Source organism: Melanotaenia boesemani, chromosome 8 (genome assembly GCF_017639745.1).
Source record: "Melanotaenia boesemani isolate fMelBoe1 chromosome 8, fMelBoe1.pri, whole genome shotgun sequence".
Taxonomy (NCBI): Eukaryota; Metazoa; Chordata; class Actinopteri; order Atheriniformes; family Melanotaeniidae; genus Melanotaenia; species Melanotaenia boesemani.
The window spans coordinates 22,709,624-22,732,442 of record NC_055689.1 but is presented as its reverse complement, the minus strand read 5'-3'; the positions used below and the strand labels follow the sequence as shown (position 1 = coordinate 22,732,442).

Sequence of the window (22,819 nt, the reverse complement as noted above, 5' to 3'; positions counted from 1 at the left end):
ATGTAGACAAAACAAAAACACAAAACCCCACAAAGAAAGGAAAAACATTGATCAATAAATCTACAGTGCAAGGTAAATTTAAAACACATTTTTTATTTTGCATGTTTTTAGTACCCCTGCAGATATTTTAAACAGGCCAAGTTTGAATCACCTCTACAACTGGAAACCCAAACAAAATGTGAATGACTACATAAAACACACAACTAGTTAAATGTACAAATAAATTAAAGTTAACACTGATGAAAGACACTGAAGAAGTCTGTGATACTGACAGGCGGAAAATAAGGGGAATAATGTTTTAAAAGAGGTTCAGTATGTTACAAGGCCACATGCTAGCATGGTAGTAGTAACCATACACAACCCAACACCAGGACAGCTTCAAAATTGTAGTGTTCTCAGCTCAAATGGTTTTGCATGTATAAATGTTACTCTACATTAAAAAAGTGTTAACAGTTGAAGTGCAGTTGTTTATTTTAATCATCTCTTTATTTATGTAGCGGGAATCTGCGGCAGGCCAAACTCGTCCACCAAAACTCCATCCTGAAAGCAAAAGAGGAAGAAACAGAGTTACTTGGGGGTGTTGTCATGTTATGTGGTTATTTAAAAAGCTACAGGCTGTTAAATGCTAATAAAAATTTTGTGAACACCAGACTGCCTTTTATTTTCTGACTCTTCTGTATTTTCATGACTCTTCACTCAGAGCCTTTAATGTCACATCAGATACCCCGAGCACTGTGATTTGTAGACCGTCACCTTATTTGTCTTGCTGTCACTGGGGATTCCTTCAGGGATACATGGGGCAGCTGAGGCTTCATCCAAGTAGGAGCTGTCATCGTCCAGCAACAGCTCATCACCCAGTGCATCCAGCTCTGAAAAGACAGTTATAGTATGTTGTCTCTGTGCAACATGTTGAGTTTGGGGGTCTTGAAACACTAAGAAAATAGCAATTATTAATCCTAGTGTAATTACAATGTTATCTCATCAGTAATCGTAATGTGCTCTGCTCTGTTCAGTGCATTACTCTTCATCTGCTGCATGATTTATGTGCAGGGTATTCTTTTCTTACATGGCTTGGAAGAAGACAGAACAGCAGGGTAATAAGAAATCTGCCGTTGACACTTTTCTACTAATTAGCTGTGATTATTCATTTTAATTTGCTTTTAGAAACAAGACTGGCTGACAAAGTGAAAACAAAGCCAAAGTTTAAGGTTTACCTGCTTCAAGATCATCCTCATCAATCTCTGGAGTACCGTAGCTGCGGCTCAGGGCTTCCTGCACCTCGTTGGCTTCTTCCATCATGTCCTCCAGTTGGTCCTGTAAGTCCTGGAAGCCCAAAAGCTCACCTTTAGTGTCAGAACTCTCCTGGCCTGCATAGTTTTTAACATTAACTCTGACTGTGAGTTGAACAAACTGTCACAGTACAGCTATGGGTCCTGTTTTGTTTTCTTGTATTGCTCCTTGCACCCACCAGATGTCCTCAGTCTTGCAGTGTGATCTCAGTCACAGGTCTAACACACCCATCTCACCTCCTCCCAATTCCCACTCAGGTCCATCTATGTATAGCCCTTTCCCATTACATGACTAAACTGAATACGTAACACCTCTGATACAGTCACCACACAAGAGTAAAAGTAATTTAAAGAGCACTGTGCACCATTTACAACAATTACAAGATAGTTACAAAATGGCGCAAAGAAAGATCTCTACTGCAGGCAAGGTCATATATATATATATATATATATATATATATATATTGAAGGCTGTAAAAATCAGATCATTCTTATTAGCATTACTTGCCTTTTATTGCCAATGGACAAGAAAAAAGGTTTAGAACAAACATACGTCAATCTGATCAATCTTGACGTCCTTGTAAGCCCTTTTCATATCTTTTGCACCAATCTTCATGGCCTCCACCTGTGAACAGTAGATGGGTAAAGAGAAAGTATATTTAGTCACAGCCAGAATCATCCATCTTTTCAGGTGCTTTACTGGTAAAAGCACATGCTGACAGCCATCAAGACAGCTCTGTGTCTGCAGATCAGTACCATGCAGCTGTACTATGAAGCAGGATTAGTGGCTTAGTGGGGTAACTTAGGGTTCAACTCTGTGTTTTCAGTGTCATAAAGGTGGTTCATTTCTTGGCAGGGTGCTTCACCGCTCAAGCTGTTCACCTAAACTGCTGAAGTGGTTAAGCTTCAGATAAGAAAGGAGCACAGACTCATTCATTCATTTTCTGTACCACTTAGTCCAATTAAGGGTCGCGGGGAAGCTGGAGACAATTAACAGGCGAGAGGCAGGGTACACCCTGGACAGGTCGGCAGTCCATCAGAGAGACAAACAACCATTCTCACTCACACTCACTCCTAGAGAGAATTTAGAGTGACCAATTAACCTAACATGTAGTGCATGTCTTTGGATGAGCACAGACTTTTCTGTCAAATTCAAAAGTTTTCCTTGATGTTTAATTTCAGGTTGCTTCAAATTATGAACATTTTATAAGACATCCATTTACACAATAAAAAATAAATGAAATAACTGGAAAATCAAAAACATTTTTTCGGAATTTTCTAGCCTAGATAACAACTTAGACATGTGCAACAGGGCTGCAAATAAGGACTATTCTAATGGTCGAGTAGTCATAAACTATTAAAACGACTAGTCGACCAATTGGATTATGTTTCTCATAATTATTAAATGGATCTTATTTCACTTTCAGCTTTGAAATCTTGTGTGAGGTTGTTATGTAAGTCCAACATGCCTCCTCTGTAAATGTTCAAGCATTGCAGACGTACTTCTGTGGTACGTAAGGTCCGCTTTACAAATCTCACACCTATTTATTTTATTTTGAAAGTTTAACATAAGTTATTTCAGCCTGTTGATGTCCTCTGCCACCGTTCTATTCCCTGGTCGGCCGCCATATTTTTCCCCTGGCGGACTTTATTGCGCATGTGCAACTCTCAGCAGAGATAAGAAAAGAAGACGACGTCTCACTCTGTATTTTTTTTTCTTTGCGCATGTGCATTGTGCAACTCTCAGCAGAGAGAGAAGACGACGATGTCTCACTATGTATTTTTCTTTGTTTGTTTTTCTTCTTTGCCACTATTGTCAACAATGTCGACTAATTGTTGCAGCCCTAATGTGCAACCATACCCATCTACTGCCTCTTTTTAGCATGTTTTAATGCAAGGATTTTTCAGCATCAGTAAAGCTGGGGGGACTTAGCAACTTAAAAACAAGCATCATAATACCACTGAGCTGCATCCCAACTGTCTGGGTTTGTTAGACAAGATAACCAAATAAATGTAGGAGCTGTTGAAGCTGCTTATTCATTTAAGCTCCAGATTTAGAGAAATCTGGGTGGCATTTATCAACTATCTACTATCAAAACAATAACCCAAAATCAGTACATGTGAAACAATGAGCCCAAACAGCGCATCAGGTGTCTAGCCAAACTTATCTGGAGTGATAAAAAGTTCATAAATCTAACAGAAAGCCACGCTGCTTAGTGTCCTGTTCAGCTGTGTGCCTCTTACTGTTGTTTTTGTGTCCTTTAAGGTCTGGATTGTGTAGTTTGCCTGCTCCATATTAAATGATTGCTGAGCCAGCTGCTCCCTTTGACCTTCATACCTGTTAAAGAAAAATACAGCAGCCTTTGAAACATGTATTTTGATCTGTTTTAAGTTCAGTTCTAATTTCACTCCCACCAAACTCGACTGGTGAGGTTAATACTTCATACTCACTTTTGATAGTCAATGCCATGGAATTTGTTGTTCATCTTAAACGATAATTCAATGAATATGTTTTGGTTCTGGAAACTAACTAACTAACTAACTAAATAACTAACTAACTAACTAAATGGATGGATGGATGGATGGATTTTTGAATGGTACTGTATAAGTGTGTGTAATTACTGAAAAACTAATAGTGTAAAATTATTAGGCAGACGTAAAAACAAATAGTTTTTAATGGAACTAATAAGCAAAAGAAAAATGTTATCTTTAAAATTGTTATGTACCACATGTACCCTTCTTTTTGAATAACTACCAGCAGCCTTTGGTCAATGCAGTCTATCAATTTCTTGATATGATCTGTTCACAATCAACTTTTGCTAAAGCAGCTTTGACAGGTTCCCAAATGCTATGCAAAAGAGGCCTATTACCTATTACCTGACGGTAATCTCATATTAGGGCAGAGCCCACATGTTCTCAATTGGATTTAAGTGTCTGGTGAGAAAGGGTCAAGTCATTATTCAGTAATCTTTGAGGTCTTTATTGGCTTGTCAAGCTGTGGACTACATGGTTGTAGATGATGGGAATTTATCCTGCATAAATAAATCACGACTTTAGTGAAAGCTGCAGAAACTGATTTCTAATTTTGCAGCCAATTTTTTTTTTTTTTCAATTTACATTCAAACTAATCAGATCCAACTACATATTCCTTAATGTCAGCAGTCCACAGTATTCTCTTCTTCATTTCATCTTACAAAATTGTGGACAATTTATCTAAACCATGTTCAAAGCTGTTACACTAGAGAACACTGGAATCCTGGTGGAGCCAAGTTTATTTTTAAAATCCAGATAATCTACTCTTTCTTTTTCCTCCATGAGTTTTTTGTAAAAAAAAAACAAAAAACAAAAACAAACAAAAAAAAGAAGTAATTACCCAGAAGTTACACCTCAGTAATTTAGCTATTTCAGAAGAGTTTTATCTGTCTGAAAAGACTCAGTAAAACCTCATTTGGATTGTTGCACCTGAGATAATGAAGCTGCCAAATAATCAAATACTTAAAATAAAGTGCATGCAGTGTGTGTCTCATATTTGTGTTAAAACATGCATTACTGCATATTATAGGACTCACATTCTTTTCTGCTTCAGGACCCTCATCGCCTTCTGTTTCACCATATTCTGCATTAGAAAATAAACAGAAAATATTGATATTTGCCATGTCTGTCTTACAACCTTCGAAATAATTTTAACTTGACATAATACCTTCGAGGGACCCTCTCTCATCTTTTTCATCTGATCCTTATATTTCAAAAGTTCAGCATCTAGCCTGCTTATTTTCTTTTCTATGGACTCTGCTCTGGCATCCACCTTGGAGAGAAGGAGATCAATTATAGGTAATGTTTTCCAGCATCCAGACCACCACAGTGCTTAAATGCTCTGCTTGTGTGTTTGCGTGCATTAGAGTGTAAGACGGTGATAAAAGCTTATGAAACAATTGTGGTTTACAAACACATTACTCTTACACATTCAGGCAAGGGTGGATTAAAAAAAGGCCAGCCCATGTTTGTGTTGTATTTCATTAGAATAAATTAACAGAAGCAGGTGAGCTAGTTAGCACGGTTTACTGCTTTGACTACCCTTTTGTGGCAATGCTAGCTTAATAACAGCACCGTTAGGTCACTTCGTGTAGTCATAAACAACAATACCTCTCGGTCTGACTGTACTCACAGTGCCGATACAGTCCGACAGATTTGGAGGAGGTGCTTTAGGCTTCCCGCGTCCAAATATTCTGTTCATTTTCAAAACGATTTATTGCCTCGGCGCCTTCAGCTTTTCTTAGAACACACAAAAAGCATAAAACGTAAAGGATTCTGCACTGAAGTCACCCGGAAGCAACGGTCTGCACGCAAAAGAATTGGATTGGTTGGCGTAAACGCTCGTGACCATTGAGCGTCTGGATGCGCTGCTGCCTTCTAGTGGTGAGCGGCGGTACTACAATTCTTCGAGGAAGCCTTTTGTCCTCATAGAATCTTATCACCAACCAGTCTTTGTTAAGTCTTCCTTTGCAGATGAATTGTCATAACTATAGGCTTAAATCAGGATGCTGACCAAACTGGTTCTATCTGTGTATGTCAACATGAACTGATGATAATACACAATTGCAAAATATGCCATGTGTATTTTCAGTTACTGATATTTTAAGGGTCACTTAAATACTTATAGATTAACTATTTAGGTACTTTATTCAATTAAGTGCATTGATATAGCAGCATAAAAACATTAAAATTTAATTTATTTAACCTCAAAGTGCAGATATGTTGTTTTTTTGCATGTATGTGTCTGCTATAACTGATATATTTATATATAATGTTTTTAGATAGTTATATATCAGTAGCATCAAAGTATAAATTGTGTTTAACTCTTATAGTGGAATATAAACTAGTTCAGCCCATAACTGACAATATTTAGTGACTGAACTGGTTTTCTCTGACTTGATTAAAAATGAAATAAAACCTTTTTAATTTTCTACATTTTGTTGATGTATGTTTAATGACGACCGGACTCTGGATGGTACACTCCAAAATGTTGATCAGGATTTTTTGCAATAATGTTTGCTGTTTTGTATCATTGTCATGTTGGAGAGTGCAGTGCTCCCCAAGGCCAAGTTTTGCTGCAGGCATGATGTTTCCTACAGAATTTCAATCTTGCCCTGTTATCCCACTTTCACAAGATTGTCTGGCCCACTGGCTGGAGGATAATAATAATGTCTTATCTTTCACCAAACAAAGGCACAGTTCAGACAAGTCTGCATTAGTCTCAGAGTCATCTAACTCAGATTTGATAATTCAAAGCCTTCTTTGTATTCATGGGATTCTCTGAAAAAGCTAATTAAGTGTTTCTGTGTTTCTCTTGGGTCAATTCAAGTTTTTCCTGGGAATGTCTATAGAAATCTACCTTATTCATTATTTGATTTAGTTTCTCCCTTGGGCCCAGAATTATTCTCAGAACTATATTCAAACATGTGGCCTTGATGGGATATGTAATTGGATAGAAGGTAAAGATCAGGTCCTGCGCAGCAAAACCTAGCCCCTGGACAACAGTGTTGCCCTTTCCAAAAAGGTAAGGATCCATAACATAAAGCCGACATGGTTAAAAAACAGTATGAAGGTTGAAGAGTGACTCAGCAAGAATCCAGACCCGAATCTTATTCAACATATATGGGTTAAAACTAAAGATCCGAGTGATGTAAAAGGAAGGTTCTAAAGTCAAAGAAATGGAAATTATCGCACAGAAGAAGTGCTTTAACAACCTTTTGGAGACATAATAAACTTATTAACTATGATATAGTTTCAATTACTGGAAATGACAGATCTTGCCATATGAGTTAAACAAATTTGGACCTGTTTTTATCTATATCTATATCTACATCTACATCTACATCTACATCTACATCTACATCTACATCTATATATCTATATCTACATCTACATCTACATCTACATCTATATCTACATCTACATCTACATCTCAATATCTACATCTACATCTACATCTACATCTATATATCTATATCTACATCTACATCTACATCTATATATCAATATCTATATCTATATCTATATCTCAGATGATACATTTGAGATGAATCATAACATCAGTATAATAAAAGAAAGAGGACAAATCCTTATTTTCTTTTTTGGAAATTTGGAAATGGAAATCCTCCTAAAAAGAAAACAAAAGCCTAAAACCAGTCCTGTTTCCAAGGTTACAAAAATACAGATATTCAGTTTTATCAAATGTTTAAGGATGTGTCTGAATAGCAAACTTTTTTTTTTTTTTTTTTTTTTTTAGTTAATTCTGATTTTAATAAAATAAAATCACATATTATCAATTCCCTGACTTACATTTGCTTAACTGAGGTCTTAAGTCCCATGTAAGATCACACACACACACACACACACACACACACACACACACACACACACACACACACACACATATATACATATATATATATATATATATATATATATATATATATATATATATATATATATATATATATGTATATATATCATATACATCATTCACCTTCTGAAACAGCTCTGCTGAGCATCTGGAGCAAAATGTGTTTATTTTTCCATCATTTCTATCTTTGTCATGTGCTTCATGCAGTAAGTAATGCCTGACAGTTTTCCTTTGAACAATGACACCTGTTGGATCTATAATAGGACCAAGAGCCAATTACAGAACCTGCAATGTGTAAAGGCTTGCTAATTCACATGCATCTTGAGAGACAGCGTAGGGGAAAAGGCAGTAATCTCAGTAATTATGGCTGACAGCTTCATCAGTGTACCTAAGTACCAAATTATTTAATTTCCCTCTCAAAACTCCAAGATTCCCTCTTATCTGTGCACAAATTGGGCTGTCAGCTGCTGTAAAGAGCATCACCTCATCCTGAGGGGTTTTGCAAATGCCAGCTAGTCACAAAACAAGGATCTTAGAAATATAAAAATAAAATAAAAACCTTATAGAAACACTGTGGCCTGGCTTTGCTCCCAAGTGGCTGTCTGTCAGCTTGTACTATAAATTACTTTCTCAGTCCTGTTTCTAGGGTGAAATTTTGTTGTTATGTGCCTCACAAAACTACTATAAATGGCTTTTAGAAACAGTTCACTGCTTTTAATTAATTCATTTTTTGGGTCAGTTATTTCTTTGTGGAAAGTAGAAAAGAAAGCCATCAACAATAACCCAGTCAGTTCCGACAACATCACAAAGTACTGTAACTGCTGCTCAGTGAACTTGGAGTCTTTGGAAAATCTGAGGTTTGGGGTTGGGGGTTTAGTTGGCTGCTTTGCTCAGGTTTTTAACTCAAAGCTGTGTTGTTGGAAAAGGAAATGAGATGCAAATTGTGCTTCAAGAACACAACACATGCTTTGTCGAGCCATCTACCCTGACCTCTACAATATTCAAAGTGATCTTTATTGTCCCACTGATAGAAATTCACTCTGCAGCAAGACTTAACATAATGACAGAATACAATCCCGCAACAATAAATCATAAAGCCAGGACAGGAAAAGAGAGATTTGTTTTTTCAGATAAAAATATACAAGATTCAAGAGTGCTGGTGAAAAAGGAACTCTTCCAAAGAGCTCAGTGCCTTTGAGTATGTCAAGATTACTATTTTATGAAAAGGACACGGATGCTTTTAGGCCTCTAAACATGTTCTCTGAAACCTGACAGCAACAACTAAATCACTGTGATTGTAGCTCAAGTAATCCAACACACACTATACCATTAAGCATCTGCACCTAAATATCAAACTATTTTTTGTGCTACCTTTTAATAACAGCATTACATGTAAGAAAAATGGGTTATTTCCTCTTAGGCACAAGAAATTACTAAAATTATAGATGTGTTATATCAGAAAATAAATGTCTCTGTGGACCTAAGGAAAGCCATAAATCAATTCTGTGGACCTTTTCAAACTTGTTGCAAATATTTCGACACGGTGATCCAGATTACAAATGTAAAGATGTTTTATTTCTCATGTCTCTCTAATGTGAACACAATTTTCATGACAGTGTGTTTGAGTTTGTGTGTCAGAGCAAGGAACATAATGACCACAATGGGGCAATGCTGTTTATATCACTGTGTAGAATACTTCCTTTTTAACAACAGTGTGTAAATATCTGGGAACTGAGTTGGCCAGTTACTAGATAGTTAAATGGTAAACCAACACACATCTTGGTGGAATTGTAGTATCTCACATTCTCAACATCTTTTGCATTATTACAAACTCCTAATAGTTGGGTTGTTCCACTTGAACAATGCAAAAGGAAGTCAAGGGATTGGGACTGAAATGTTTAGCCATAAGAAAACCACTAATAAGTGAGGCTAACTAGAAAAAAGGCTTCAGTTTTGTAGGGAGCATAAAGATTGGACTCTAGAGCAATAGAAGAAGGTCATGTGGTCTGATGAGTCCAGATTAACCCTGTTCCAGAGTGATGGCCGCATCAGGGTAAGAAGAGTGGCTGATGAAGAGATGCAGCCATCATACCGAGTGCCTACTGTTCAAGCCTTGTGGGGCAGTGCTATAATCTAGGTTCAGCAATATTATGTGCCCAATGAGGTCAGCTGACTACCTGATTATAGTGAAATACCAGATTATTTCATTAGTGGATCTTTTCGTGCCTGATAGCGCAGTTATATTTTAAGATGACAATGCCAGGATTCGTTGGGTTCAGATTGTGAAAGAGTAGTTCAGGGAGCATGAGACATCATTTTCAGGATCATGGATTGACTGCGGACTACTTAGCGCATTGATCGAACGCTCCCATCATCAAAATAAGATTTTGGTGAGAATGGAACGGATGGAAATAAATCTTGTGACATTGTAAAGGCTCATTGAAACAGTGAAACAGTGAATGCTGCTGTATTCAAAGCTAAAGGCAGTCCAATGAAATATTAGTGTGTGACGTTTTTTTTCTTTTTTTGTTGTAACTTTTAGCCAGGCAGTGTATGTTTTTTCTTTTTTAATTGTGTTTTTCATACTATCAAAGCACTTTTCCTTGGCGTATCTGTTGGGATGAAAGTCATTTTTTAAATATCCTTGGGCTTGGATTTCATTGCAAATTCTACTGCAAGGTCAGAACACAAAATGCTTTACAATTAATACAACTATCTATGGGCATCTGCCTTTCAGTTAGCCTACTCACCATGGAAACACTACTGGTAGAAGTTGCATGGAGCTAATACAAGACTGAAAAACAGAATGCACGCATATCTGAACAGGAATTAAATTAAGTTATTCTTAAAGAATGTTTTTTAAACCCATTTTACAACTTTATTAAGACTTAGGTGTGCATGTATGTTGCATGTTTTGACATTCAAAGCCCAAAAGTACATAAATGTACATCAAAAATATTCAATAGATACAACAGCAGTACAGTATACACAAATGAGGCTCAGACCTGGGGTGAATTTGTTTATGAATAGCATTAGAATCAAATGAAATCTAGTTACTAAGTCAGGGAAATAATTAAGAGATGCACACATTAACCAAGTGAACACTGAGATGTCCTCTATAAGACTTTGTTAAATATAATATTCTGACATTATATAACAACAACTATAAGTATTAAGCTCAAAAACAGTCAAAACGGAGACTGATTGCTGATCTTAAAGAAGGCTGAAGGCACACAAACAAGGCACAAAACACCTTTTTGCTGTAACTAATGTAAGCTAGAAACATGAAATTTAAACAGATGAATATATCAGTGCTTGGCTTAACATTAAGAATCTATTCAATTAAGTCTAGCTGACTGTGACTGTTACTCAGAAAACAGTCATTGAACAATTACTCTGACAATATACACCCAAGCAAATATCAATGTAAACTGTAAAACTAAATGAATTTAAGATATGCTGTGAGAGAGAGATCCTGTAATTGTGTACATTCACAAGTTCTAAAATAATTAGAAATACTGTTTAATCCAAGAACAGCCCAATGACGTAAAAAGCTGAAGGCATGCATGTCGCCGTTCAAATACCCACCTATTATCACGTCTGTCAGCAGTAAATGTACATGCAAATGCACAGCTGTTTAGTAAAGATGAAAATTTCAGCAGAAATTTAAACTCCTGCTGTCACACAGTTTAGAGTATGTGTACATTATTGTCATTTCAGATTCCTCTGCCCATCTAGTTTTAGACAAGGTGAGAAGATGCTACATCTCCTCAGGGACACGCAGATTCACAGCTGACAAAGTTCAGAAGTGTCCGATGCAACAACAGGTTAACGCAACACAAAGTTCTGCTTTAAAATACGACGTCTGCTTATGTTTTGACAGCGAGGCCTCATCAAAGTCAACCATCTGGTCAAGGAGAAAATACTGCTGTTTACAGAGGATGATCCCTGAGAGGTTATTAAATAGTCTACATATCTATTTCAATAAGGATACACACAAATTTTACACTACCCCAAAGCACTTATTCACACAAAACACAAGCAGCTTGAAACAATGCTCATGATGCATCATGTCCCCAAAACAATCAAGGAAATTGTTTCTTTTAACTCTAAGCCTAAAGCATCAATTGATCTTTTGTGTGTACTACATTATTCACTTCGGTGTGACAACTCTTAGGGCATACCGCAGAAAAGAAATAAAAATAAATGTTAGTAACTACAGAAAATTGTCTTGTTTGGTCATCTTTCATCATCTTTTCATTGCTGATATTAACTATGTGAAAAATTTATGAGTATTTGATCTGGTATGTCAAGCTTAAATTTCCAGCCTTGTCATTAATTATTTTATAATATAAAAAGGTCTACAGTCTTGCTGGACTGTTACCTCAAAGGTAGCTTTGTACTATACCATCTCATTGATTTTTAACCTAAATGCAACTTTAAATTTAGATTTTTTTTAATTAAATTATTAAAAATAAAAAATCCCACAGAAAGACCAACACCAACTACGCTAGTGTGTTTCTATTTATCTAAGACTGTCCAAGCCTTTCTAAGGTTTTTTACTTTTTACAAGTCATCTCTCCCTCCATTTCCAACCATGTAGGAGAAACTATAGTGTCCATTAAAGACTCAGAGGCTCTTTCTTGAGCCAGAGTTTGATTTGTCAGTTTAGAACTATTGTAGAAATATGACGAAAGAACGAAAGTGGATCCATGCCAGCTTTAGGTGATAAACAGTCACAGTAAGAACACTATAACACAATGGCTCATATTCTCATAAGATTCACATTAAAGAAACAAGGTACTGAATACATTTCTGTTTATAGAACTCCCTAAATATTACACAATGGAATCAAAATCACTTGTGCCATACATATGTCTGTATATATAGTTTCAAGGCACAGACATTTTCATTAATTATTACTAAAAACAAAATAAACTGACACTATTTCTGGTGGGGGATTAATAGTATGTGGGGAATTTGGTCAGATCACTTCTTGGTTTTGATGTTTTCGTAGAACTTATTGAGAATACCAACTCTTGCTCAGATGGCAGTGGTGATTTGAGTCAAACACAGATCATTTGAGTCCTCCCAGCTTTGATAAAGCATAGAGGACATGTCCATGGCTAGTCATACGGACCTGGCCTGCTTCGTGTCGCCCCGAGCTTCAGTGGGGTACGTGTGATCCCTCAGGGTGCTTCTAACTCTGCTCACTCCCTGACAGTCACTGTGACCCTGTACTCCAGGGCAGCAAAAGTCCCTGAAGCACCTCTTGAAGTTCTCATCCAAGAACGCATAGAGAATGGGGTTGAGGCTGCTATTGGTGTAGCCCAGCGCCACACAGAAGAAGTAGGCAGCCATGACAGCGGTGGTCTCAGGCACATTGGTTGAAAGCGCTTTGATCAAGATGAAGATGTGGATCGGTGTCCAGCAGACCACAAAGACTGCGACAACCACAAGCACCAGGCGGGTGATCCGACGCAGATTGCGGTCCTTCTCGCGTGAGCCTGACAGAAGGCGCACACTCTTCAGCCGCAGCACCATCAGTGTGTAGCAGACGGTTATGATGATGAGTGGTGCCACAAAGGCAAAGATGAAGACGCAGATCTTCATCAGGGTGTCCCAGTAGGTGTAAGGTTCAGGAAATTGTAAAGCACACTCTGTGGTCCCTGTTAGGTATGAAAAAAAAAGGGGTTACAGAGTAGATTTGACCAAATTAGACATTTTTAACTTTTTGATTTTTTTTTCCTTCTAATTCTGACTGTGCAACTTTAATGGCTAAACCCAACCAGGAAGTGACAAAGTTGTGTTATAATGTGTTTTGTTTCAATGATGCAAAGGCAACTAGCAAAACAGCATCCATAATGGTGACAGTCAAGTTGTAAATAGAACATATTTTTTCCTAAACTGTGATGTGATTGTAAACCTGACCATGTTGGTGCCTAAACCCAACAGGAAGTGGCAAAATGTTTGAATAAAGTATTGTGCTGTCGACTGAAGTCAGAAATGAAAAAAAGCTAAAAGTTAAAATGTTTGTCTTAAACTTGTGTCTTCTTAAAAGAAACACTTGAGAATGACATCTGCTCCAATCCGGAAAGGACTGGTACTTTTGTGATTTGTATTTAAGAGCACGAACAAACAATTTATATGACTGTTTCAACTGGAGGACTTGTTGGTCTGAACAGATACAAAACCTTTGTGTCTAAAAACTGCACCACTAAAGCTTGAATAAAAGCATGTGATGTTGTAGATGTGATTTGAGAGCAAGTTTTTCTGCTTTTGGCAGAACATTGGACAATCACTGAAGGCCAATTTTCTATTAAGCCAGTTTGTTAGTCAACTAGTTAGCATTTAAATTTACATCTTGTTCAAGGAACTGAACCCATCACACGTGATAATTCTGAAAGTAGATGCGCTTTAAGTGTGAGAAATATCATAAGAGTTTCTTTGCAGCAGATGAAAGGTATTTAGTTACTATTGCAGACCATATATAAATAAACTAGCAAATGAGACAAAAAAGGGACTTGCTGCAAAGACTAAGAGCAGTGCAAGGCCAGCATACCATTATTGGTATTAGTGCTGCCGAGGACCATGGCAGGGATCCCAGCAGCAGACGACAGCATCCAGATGATCACATTGATGATCTTTGCTTTGACAGGTGTGCGGAAATCCAGGGCCTTAACAGGGTGGCACACGGCCACGTAACGGTCCACGCTCATCATGGTCAGGGTAAAAATGCTTGTGAACATGTTGTAGTAATCGATGGAGATGAAGACTTTGCATGCCACTTCTCCAAACGGCCAGGAGCTGAGAAGGTAGTCAGTGCTCTGGAAGGGCATGGTGGTGGTGACCAGAGCGTCTGCGACAGCCAGGTTGAAGATGTAGATGTTGGTGGCTGTTTTCATTTTGGTGTACCTGTAGTGGCAGAAGTAAACTGCATCTGAAAAAGCTGATCTGCTGCATGTAATGCAACAAAGGAAAAAAAGAAAAAAGTGCTGGTGATGTTCGGTTGGCTAGGGACCTAAATTAGTTATCTTCTCTGACAACCTGTGGTATTACACAACTATTCAATCCCATGTCTTTTCAAGCATGTTTGAATATTAGTCATGCAACATCATATTTATGACAGTTTCACTTAAGCGTGTTGTTTTGATGCTGCATCTGTTGTGTTGATTCACCTCCTTTTGTAAAAACTCTGAGCATGAAGGACATTAAGCATTAACAAACAAGACCAACCGATGCAGTTCCGAAAGAAAAATCTTTCCCCATTTTAGTTTGATAAAGTTTAGGATTGCAATGTGTCAAAAACATATTTTTTATTTTCCAATGTGCTAAATGTTTTTAGTGCATGGCAGAGCTGGACTGCAAACAGGTCAGTTTAGTACCTGAAATGGATTGTTACTATGGAGCCATGCTGTAAAACATGCCAAGTATATATTAACGTTTCTAACTTAAAAGACCAACACCATCCCTGAGGGCAGTATACTGTGTGTTGCTACAAGACCTGAATGTGCATTGTTCAGGATTAATGGTGCCTTCCAAAATTTGCAAGCTACTTTTGAACATCTTGCATTCCTCAAAACCATCACTGGTTCTGGTTTTTGAACATGCCAGATGGTATCTCTCCTCTTTAGCCTGAAGGACACGGCATCCATGATACCCGAAGTTTTCAAGTTTTTATTTTTTCAGACTGCAGGCCAGTTTTCCACATTGCTTTAGTCCATCTTAGCTGAGCTGAGGCAGTCATATCTGTTTTTATCTCCGTTCTGCCTGAAGACATTTTAAGAGCTTTGTCACTTGCAAACAGAAACCTGAAAAATTTAGAAGAATTCACAAGTAAATGTTGAATTGTTGAACTATTTGCTCACACAGCCTTTGACACAGTATTGAATTACTCCTCATCTTCATCAAATTCAGCCTCCCTGCAAAGTCCCACTTAGTCATCAGTCACTTAATCTAATTTGTTGTGAGATGGTTCACCAGGTTCTTTTCTTTTCTTTTCTTTTCATATCACATAACCTCATGTACATATTTATTTGAAACATTATAAATATTTTTATGTGGTTTATCATTGGATTCCACATTCTGCAACCCCTTTTTTGTGTAAATGTTTCAGTAAATAAGGAAAATTGCATGGTTAATTACCTGTCTTTACTTAAGTATTGATTAAAATGTCTCAAAACAAAACAAAAAAAAACAAAAAAAAAACGGAAATTTGTTCTAACAAAACCATCTTTTTAAAATTAGCTGTTTGACAAAGGAAACAAACAATTAACAGTTCAGCAACAATTATGAATAATTATGTTGATTCCCAATTAGCTATGAAAAGTCTTACTGTCTCTATCATTTGATTTTACAATCAGCATTTAATGCCTTTTGTATTTTTTTCACTAAAATGGATGAAATGGGCTTTGAGAAAAAATAAATACTGCAAACCTTTTTACAGTTTATAGTACATTGTATCCATGGGTAACAGGCAGAAATAAAAAGAAATACTAATGAAAAACGAGTGGAAGAAATAGAATTCTTATTGTTTTTTTTAAATTAGTATTTGTTTTTTTTTCTGCCTGTTACGCATGGATACAATGACAACAGATGAAAAATAAAAAGAATAAATTAAATTACAGGCAAAGGATACACAAGTGTCACAAAGAAATACCCAAAATATATTAAAACAAACTGTAAATTTTTTTGTGTTAAGCTTCTCTTTTGTCTTGATCCAGTAAATTTCCATGTAAGGACCTGGATGCAAGTCAACTTCAACATAACACGTTTTATAACTAAACATAATGCACAACAATCTCACAATATGCACCAATTCTCCTACTGCTTTATGAACGGAGTGCAGGTGGGTTCTCTGTTTTACACTTATTCACAGCTTTTGACATAACATGCACATCTTTTTACGTGCATGTGCAAAGACTCACCTAATGATGACATACATCACCAAACAATTGCCCACCAAGCCAACTACAAACACCACCGAGTACACGGCGACTATGATTGGGATGATTGGCGACATCGGTTCGGGTTCATTGTCCCAGGTACCGTTGGGAGTATAGTTGAAGATGTCCGACAAGCCAGGCTGCCAGGTGAAGTTTGGGATGCACTCCCCCGGCTGGCCCGAAGGACACCGATCCTCTTTAAAGATGTGCATCACGCCGCTCTCCATGGTGCTTAACGCTGCTCTGTTTCTGCTGGGCGTAAACTGACCGCGCAACTGACCGCCAAAACAGCAGAATTTCCAACTTCTACTAAAAAACACAAGCGAGAGAGAGAGAGAGAGAGAGAGAGAGAGAGAGAGAGAGAGAGAACATTTCACTCTTAATTAACAAACATTTTGATGTCTGTGTAAAAGCAACAGCCCGCGCTCAAGGACACCACTAAAGAAGTGTAACACCACCTCACCTCTTTTTTTCTGCCTCCAAAAAGTTCGTTCAAATAAAGCAAGCCCGGGGAGGAGTAGCTCTTTGGACGCTCTGTTATAGACTGAAATCTGGATGCGGCAAATTTAGCAGGAACGACAGGTTTCTGGGTAGATAGTGAAGAGCTGGAACACTCACAGTCTGTGCCACCGTTGCGCCCCCGAAGGTGCGCACTGGAAGCCCGCACTGCTCATTCAGTGACATCAGAGGCAGAGCCAACAGATATGACAGCCAGCAGAAAGACTCTAACCACACGAATCAAGGTCCGCTCAAAATGTAGCCTAATTTGATTTAAATCTTATTGTTTATATTATTTCCAGTAAAACGTATGACCAATAAGCCTTTCAATGTCTGAAAATGTGACCTACTTCATCTGCTTGTTAATTCAGCCATGGTAACCTTGAGAAATCTTTTATTATATATATATCTTTGATCAAGTTGTCCAGATGAACATGAAAAATATAGGTGTGCCTCAATTTTATGTCCATATATTTAAGAAAATGCAAAAACTTCCATTAGTGTTGCCATAAAATGTGCCCCTGCAACTCCTGTAAAGCTAGGCAACAACATTGTTTAAAAAAGGCGTTAGGTATTAGAAGGACAGCTACCCTGTCAATGCTTTCCTTATTTTTCCCTTCTTTTTTTTTTTTTGCCAGCAGCACAATGTAATATGGAGTTCAGGAATATCATTGACAGGAATAAGCATTAACTGAGGGTAGAATTGTGAAAATCTTTAAAGTTAAACTGGTCATTACTTCATCAGCTCTCCGTTCTGGTCATAATTAGTTTAGCAGCCAAAGAAGAGGAGCCTAATTTTTATCATAGCCTTTCATCTCTGCAGCCTCATAATACACACCCTCTTTCAAGTGCTTTTTCTTTATTTTATTATCCCCCCCCCCCCAACACACACACACACACACACACACACACACACACACACACACACACACACACACACACACACACACACACACACACACACACACACACCTTAGAAAATGAAACTGCTCATTTCCCACAGTAACATTAACATCAGTGAAGGCTCGAAATAAAAAGACACTGTGGTTTTAAATGGAGAAAGGGCTCCTTTTGACAGAAATCATGTTACTCCCCTTTAACTAGTTTCTCTTTTCCCTCCTAGTTAGAAGGCAAGTTGTAAGCAGCGTGTCATTAAGCAGGTGCTGTTTCCGTTCCCTAAGCCTTCATGCACTAACAGTAGTTGCTTAGAGACCCATCATGGCCAGGTGTTGCTTGAGTGACAAAGCTGTTTTGTCAGTGTGTTCCTATTGTCAAGGGCCATACAGGCATGACTTTGTGAGATGGCCTGTGTTTGTGAGTACAAATATTTGATAAAAAACTTGAACCTTGAACCGACAGCTGCTGAATCACCTCTTCTCTTACATGAAGGTTTAAGCGGAGGAAAATCACAGTTGTTTACCTTGATTTTTAAAAATGCATTGCCCAAAATCTGTTTATTCTCACACACAAGCTGCTTCCACAGGCACTTGTAAGAGTTTCTTTTAATTTTTTGATCAGAGGAAATGCTTTTTATGTTGCCTCCACTAAAAAGGGTCAAGGATAAATTCCTTTCACTTCCTCCTTATGTAACCTGAGGTGTTGTTAAATGTTTCAGATAGACGTTTATTAACATTGAGGAAAAGCATTCAGCGAGATGAAATAACTCCACTTTTTGCGGTTGATCTCCCAAATGATTATATAAAAACTCATCCATTATAGTGTACTTCAACATCTGATTATGGTCTCATTTTTTGTTTTTCATTTTACCTGCTTGATTTGAAAATTGAGACTCCATGTGTATTGTCTGTTGCAAATTCATTACCATGAAGCTTCAACAGAAGAAGACAGTTGCATCAGTTTCTGAGCGGTTTTGTGAAGAGATTCCCTTTCACTGCAACAAAAAAATGTAGATTTCATAGACAGAAACCTTTCCCAAAAAACCACAGACTAATATGTTAAATCTCTAACTATTTATCAATATAAAAAGCATCTGTATCCCTACAACATTCATTAAGATGTCTTGCACAAGAAAAAAAAATGCTGCTTGCTGAGTAATGATTAAATGATTATATGTAAGTGAAGACATGTTTCTCAGTTTGAAAAGAGAAAGAATGGACCACTGAAGGCTGTCTATTGATGACAGAGAATGAAATAGGGACAAAATTTCACAAGCTGTGAGATAAATTTAATAGTTCTGAATGGGTTTTTTTTTCTGACAACACTTTGTTGCAGGAAATGTGTCTAAAAAATTCAGTATGATCATTTACATTGCTACAGTAACACCAAGGCAGATCGCTGCTATGAGTTTAGATTAGTCAATAAGATTTTTGAGCTTGTTGTAATAGTACAAGTATCTCTAAGCACTCTTGCATGTTCAGGCATTACAAATCACTTCCAGGACCTGAAGTGGAGTTTCAGCCAATAAAAGCATCTTTGATGGGGCGGCTTCATTTGTGAGTGGATATGAAGAATAAAGAGGTTTGAATTTTGCAGTTGTAACTTCAGAGATGCACAATGCGGGAACCTTCAGCTCAGTTTTCTGTTTGTTCATGGTAGCACTTCTATTTTCTCATTGTATGTTGAACTTTGCACATTTTTATTAATTTATACAGATCTTCCCTACACATGCAGAAATTCTTCTCTAAATAAATACAAACTAGAATGTCATTAATCATTAATGTTACTTTCCTTTTACTCTAACAAAGATGTTGGACTAGCTTTTGAAGTTTTAGGAGCATAAACTGGATCAATAAATTGTTTCAAACAAATAAATTATAAAAACAAGATACCTCAGTTTTTGACTTTTAGAGCATGCAGCAAAGACAACACCTTCTGCTCTCTTAGGGGCCCATTTGATTTGTGATTGGGTTTCACCATTCAGATCAGTTTGAGTTACAACGACAGAGATACACCAATTCTTATTTAGCATCCACTATACTGATAGTATTTATGGATGACAACTATATCCTGTCATTTTGTTGGACTCACTGCTATTTTTTGTTTCTAGTGTTCTCTGCAATCACGGTTATTTTATTTGAGCAGAAAAATGATAATATAAAAAAATAATAATAAACTAACCATGCAAAACATTACTTGCCACATCCCCCACTTAAGATAATAGAAAACATTCACCCATCATTGTGTTTTCATTCTGTTTCCGGAGAAGCAATGTCACTGATGATGCCAGAGACATTTCAAAAAGGGAATGTGGCTCTCAGGAGTTATTTCCTGCCTTGGTGTCACAGGAAATTTGCCACTGAGCAGCACATTTACAAAGCTGTGGCAGATCCTGAGTTTTTTTTTTCTTCAGTTGGAGAACTAAGTGATTCTTTTATTCAGTAGTTTCAAAAATAAATATTCCATCTGTTTGTTACAAGCACAAACTTTTATATAATAAAGTGATATATTCAGATGAAAAAGCCAGGAGAAAATATATATTTTTAAAACCTGTCAGTGTCTGACTCATGAGATATGGGAACATAGATGTCTCTTAGCAGAGTATTCAAATAGAACCTAATCTCAATCCATTTCTATCTATCCACACAAATCTCCCCCCTTCAACAGTTCCCCTGTTTGGAGAGCAAAATTATATGTTTCGAGCCATTATCGAAGCCTCTAATGTGCCATTAGAGAATCCTTGGTCACGCAGTACTTTTTTACTTGTCAAGTGCAGATGTTCGAACTAAATAAAGATAATTAAGTTGTTAGAATTAGCACAAGGCTTCTTTATTATAAAACTATATTCTCATCATTTTGACTCATCAACACAAGTATTTAGACACTTGCTTTAAAGAAGCCACTCTGGGATTAATTAAAGCTTTGACTCTTCTTGGATAAATCTCTGCTGGTTCGTCACACCTGCATTTGGATAGTTTATCTCATCCTTCCAGAAGGATCCCATCAAGCTTTGTCAGTGGAGGGGGGCATCTGTGACCTGTCATCTTCAACTCTCTGCTCAGAACAACTCTGCAGCTCAAGGACAATCACAGTCTTGAAGCCCCCACTGTGTTATTTTATCTGCACTAGTTTACTGTTGGGCTGAAAGATTCAGTTTCAAATTGTTGGAGACTAATATTTTCTGATCATTGCCCACTTACTTTATCTAAAGAAATGCCTGACAAAATTCCAAGTAGATATAGGTGGTGCTTGAATCTGACCCTCCTTAAAAAAGAGACTTCTGTAAATTTGTTAGAGAACAAATACAATTATTCTGTGAAACAAATTGTACTTATGCTCCTAATAGTCTAAATACTATGGGACACACTAAATGAGGACTTATGAGGACAAATTATTTTGTATACAAAAGGCCTTAAAAAACTACATGAAGCAGAGATGGAAGGATTAGAAAGAGAAAGGTTTTGATTGGAAAAGGACTTTTAACATTAGAGATAAGAATACACACAGATTATTGGGTAATAAAAAGCTTAAGTAAAATACATGATGCACATATAGAGTTGAGAAGAATAATCTGAAAACAAAACAGAAGTACTATGAATTTGGGGAAAAAGCCCATAAAGTCTATTGTGGCAGTTAAGGAAATAAGAAAGTTAAGTAACAGTTAATCAAATCAAAAAAACGAACATGGCTGCATTACACACAATTTGAAAGACACAAATAAAACCTTCCAGAAGTATTATTCCCATTTATATAAGTTGGAATTGCCAGAACATTCAACTAGTATACATACATTTTTATCAGGCATTGAGGTACCTAAACTGAATGAGGTGATCTTCCATTACACCAAAATAAATTGAAAAAGCTTTTGCTGTGCTGCAATCTAATAAATCACCTAGAGAGGATGGATTTCCACCTGAATTTTATTAAGAATTTAAAGACTTGTATTCTTCTTGTGGATTTAATCAACTTAGTTTCCAAAACAAAAAACTTTCCTGACTCCTTTTCAATTGCTACAGTAATTCATGAAAAAATAAAGATCCTCTGAAATGTTCCTCCTATCAGCCAATCTCACTTTTTAACACATATTATAAACTGATCTCTAAAACTTTAACAAATAGAGTAAATATTTACCCAAACTGGAAGAATTAGAAAGAGAAATGTTTTGATTGGAAAAGGACTTTTAACATTAGAGATAAGAATACACACACAGATTATTGGTTAATAAAATGCTTAAGTACAATACATGATGCACATATATAACTATTAGGATTGTATCTTCCACTAGATCCTCAAGTCTTTTTGTTAGGAGACTTTACAACAATTAATACACAACTTACAAAAGCTCAGAAGAACTCATTAGCCTTGTGTGCAGCCAGGAAGTCTGACTCTCAAGTATCTGTAGCAAGATGGATTTTTGAAATAAGTAGTTGTAGTCCTCTTGAAAAGATTACATATACACTTTGAAAAGACTATAATTTTTTGTAGAGGTTTGGCCACCTTATTTGACCTACATGGGCACCTTACCAATCCCCATTGTAGAAAACTGTTATTCTGCCTCTTAACTTGATAGTGGGTGGGTAAGGGAAAAGGGCTGAAATGTGTTGGTTTTTTGTTTTGTTTTTGTTTTTTATTTCTATGTGTGTGTGTTCTTTTTCTTAAAAACTTGAAAATAAAATACTCTAAAAAATTGTTGAAGGCACTCTTCAATAATCTCTGCATATTGCACATTCATTCATGATTCATCAATGCAATCAAAGCATGATACAAGTCTCAGTGTAGCATTA

The 22,819-nt window shown here is 36.9% G+C and overlaps 2 protein-coding genes and 1 long non-coding RNA gene across 5 annotated transcripts; 1 reads left to right on the top strand and 2 right to left on the bottom strand.

The window, feature by feature from the left end:
* Positions 1 to 77: 77 nt before the first annotated feature.
* chmp5a (charged multivesicular body protein 5a) lies at positions 78 to 5,642 on the bottom strand. Of its 2 annotated transcripts, none has more exons than XM_041993210.1 (8): positions 5,455 to 5,642; positions 4,990 to 5,094; positions 4,859 to 4,905; positions 3,534 to 3,627; positions 1,843 to 1,914; positions 1,215 to 1,323; positions 754 to 869; positions 78 to 540 (listed from the first exon to the last, which is right to left on the bottom strand). In XM_041993210.1, the coding sequence occupies exons 1-8, from the start codon at positions 5,521 to 5,523 to the stop codon at positions 490 to 492; spliced, it is 663 nt and encodes a 220-aa protein (XP_041849144.1). In that variant the 5' UTR covers positions 5,524 to 5,642; the 3' UTR covers positions 78 to 489. The 2 variants fall into 2 exon arrangements, with proteins under 2 accessions (XP_041849144.1, XP_041849145.1); XM_041993211.1 differs by having other exon boundaries at positions 5,433 to 5,639.
* Positions 1,592 to 21,975, top strand: LOC121644949. The gene is made up of 3 exons (XR_006011340.1): positions 1,592 to 1,676; positions 16,788 to 16,792; positions 21,964 to 21,975. It is a non-coding gene; the product is annotated as an uncharacterized LOC121644949 (long non-coding RNA).
* Positions 12,308 to 17,203, bottom strand: oprk1 (opioid receptor, kappa 1). Of its 2 annotated transcripts, none has more exons than XM_041993208.1 (4): positions 17,104 to 17,203; positions 16,623 to 16,949; positions 14,258 to 14,610; positions 12,308 to 13,364 (listed from the first exon to the last, which is right to left on the bottom strand). In XM_041993208.1, exons 2-4 carry the CDS (start codon positions 16,865 to 16,867, stop codon positions 12,826 to 12,828), a joined length of 1,137 nt encoding a protein of 378 aa, XP_041849142.1. In that variant the 5' UTR covers positions 16,868 to 16,949; positions 17,104 to 17,203; the 3' UTR covers positions 12,308 to 12,825. The 2 variants fall into 2 exon arrangements, with proteins under 2 accessions (XP_041849142.1, XP_041849143.1); XM_041993209.1 differs by having other exon boundaries at positions 16,623 to 16,946.
* Positions 21,976 to 22,819: the final 844 nt, after the last annotated feature.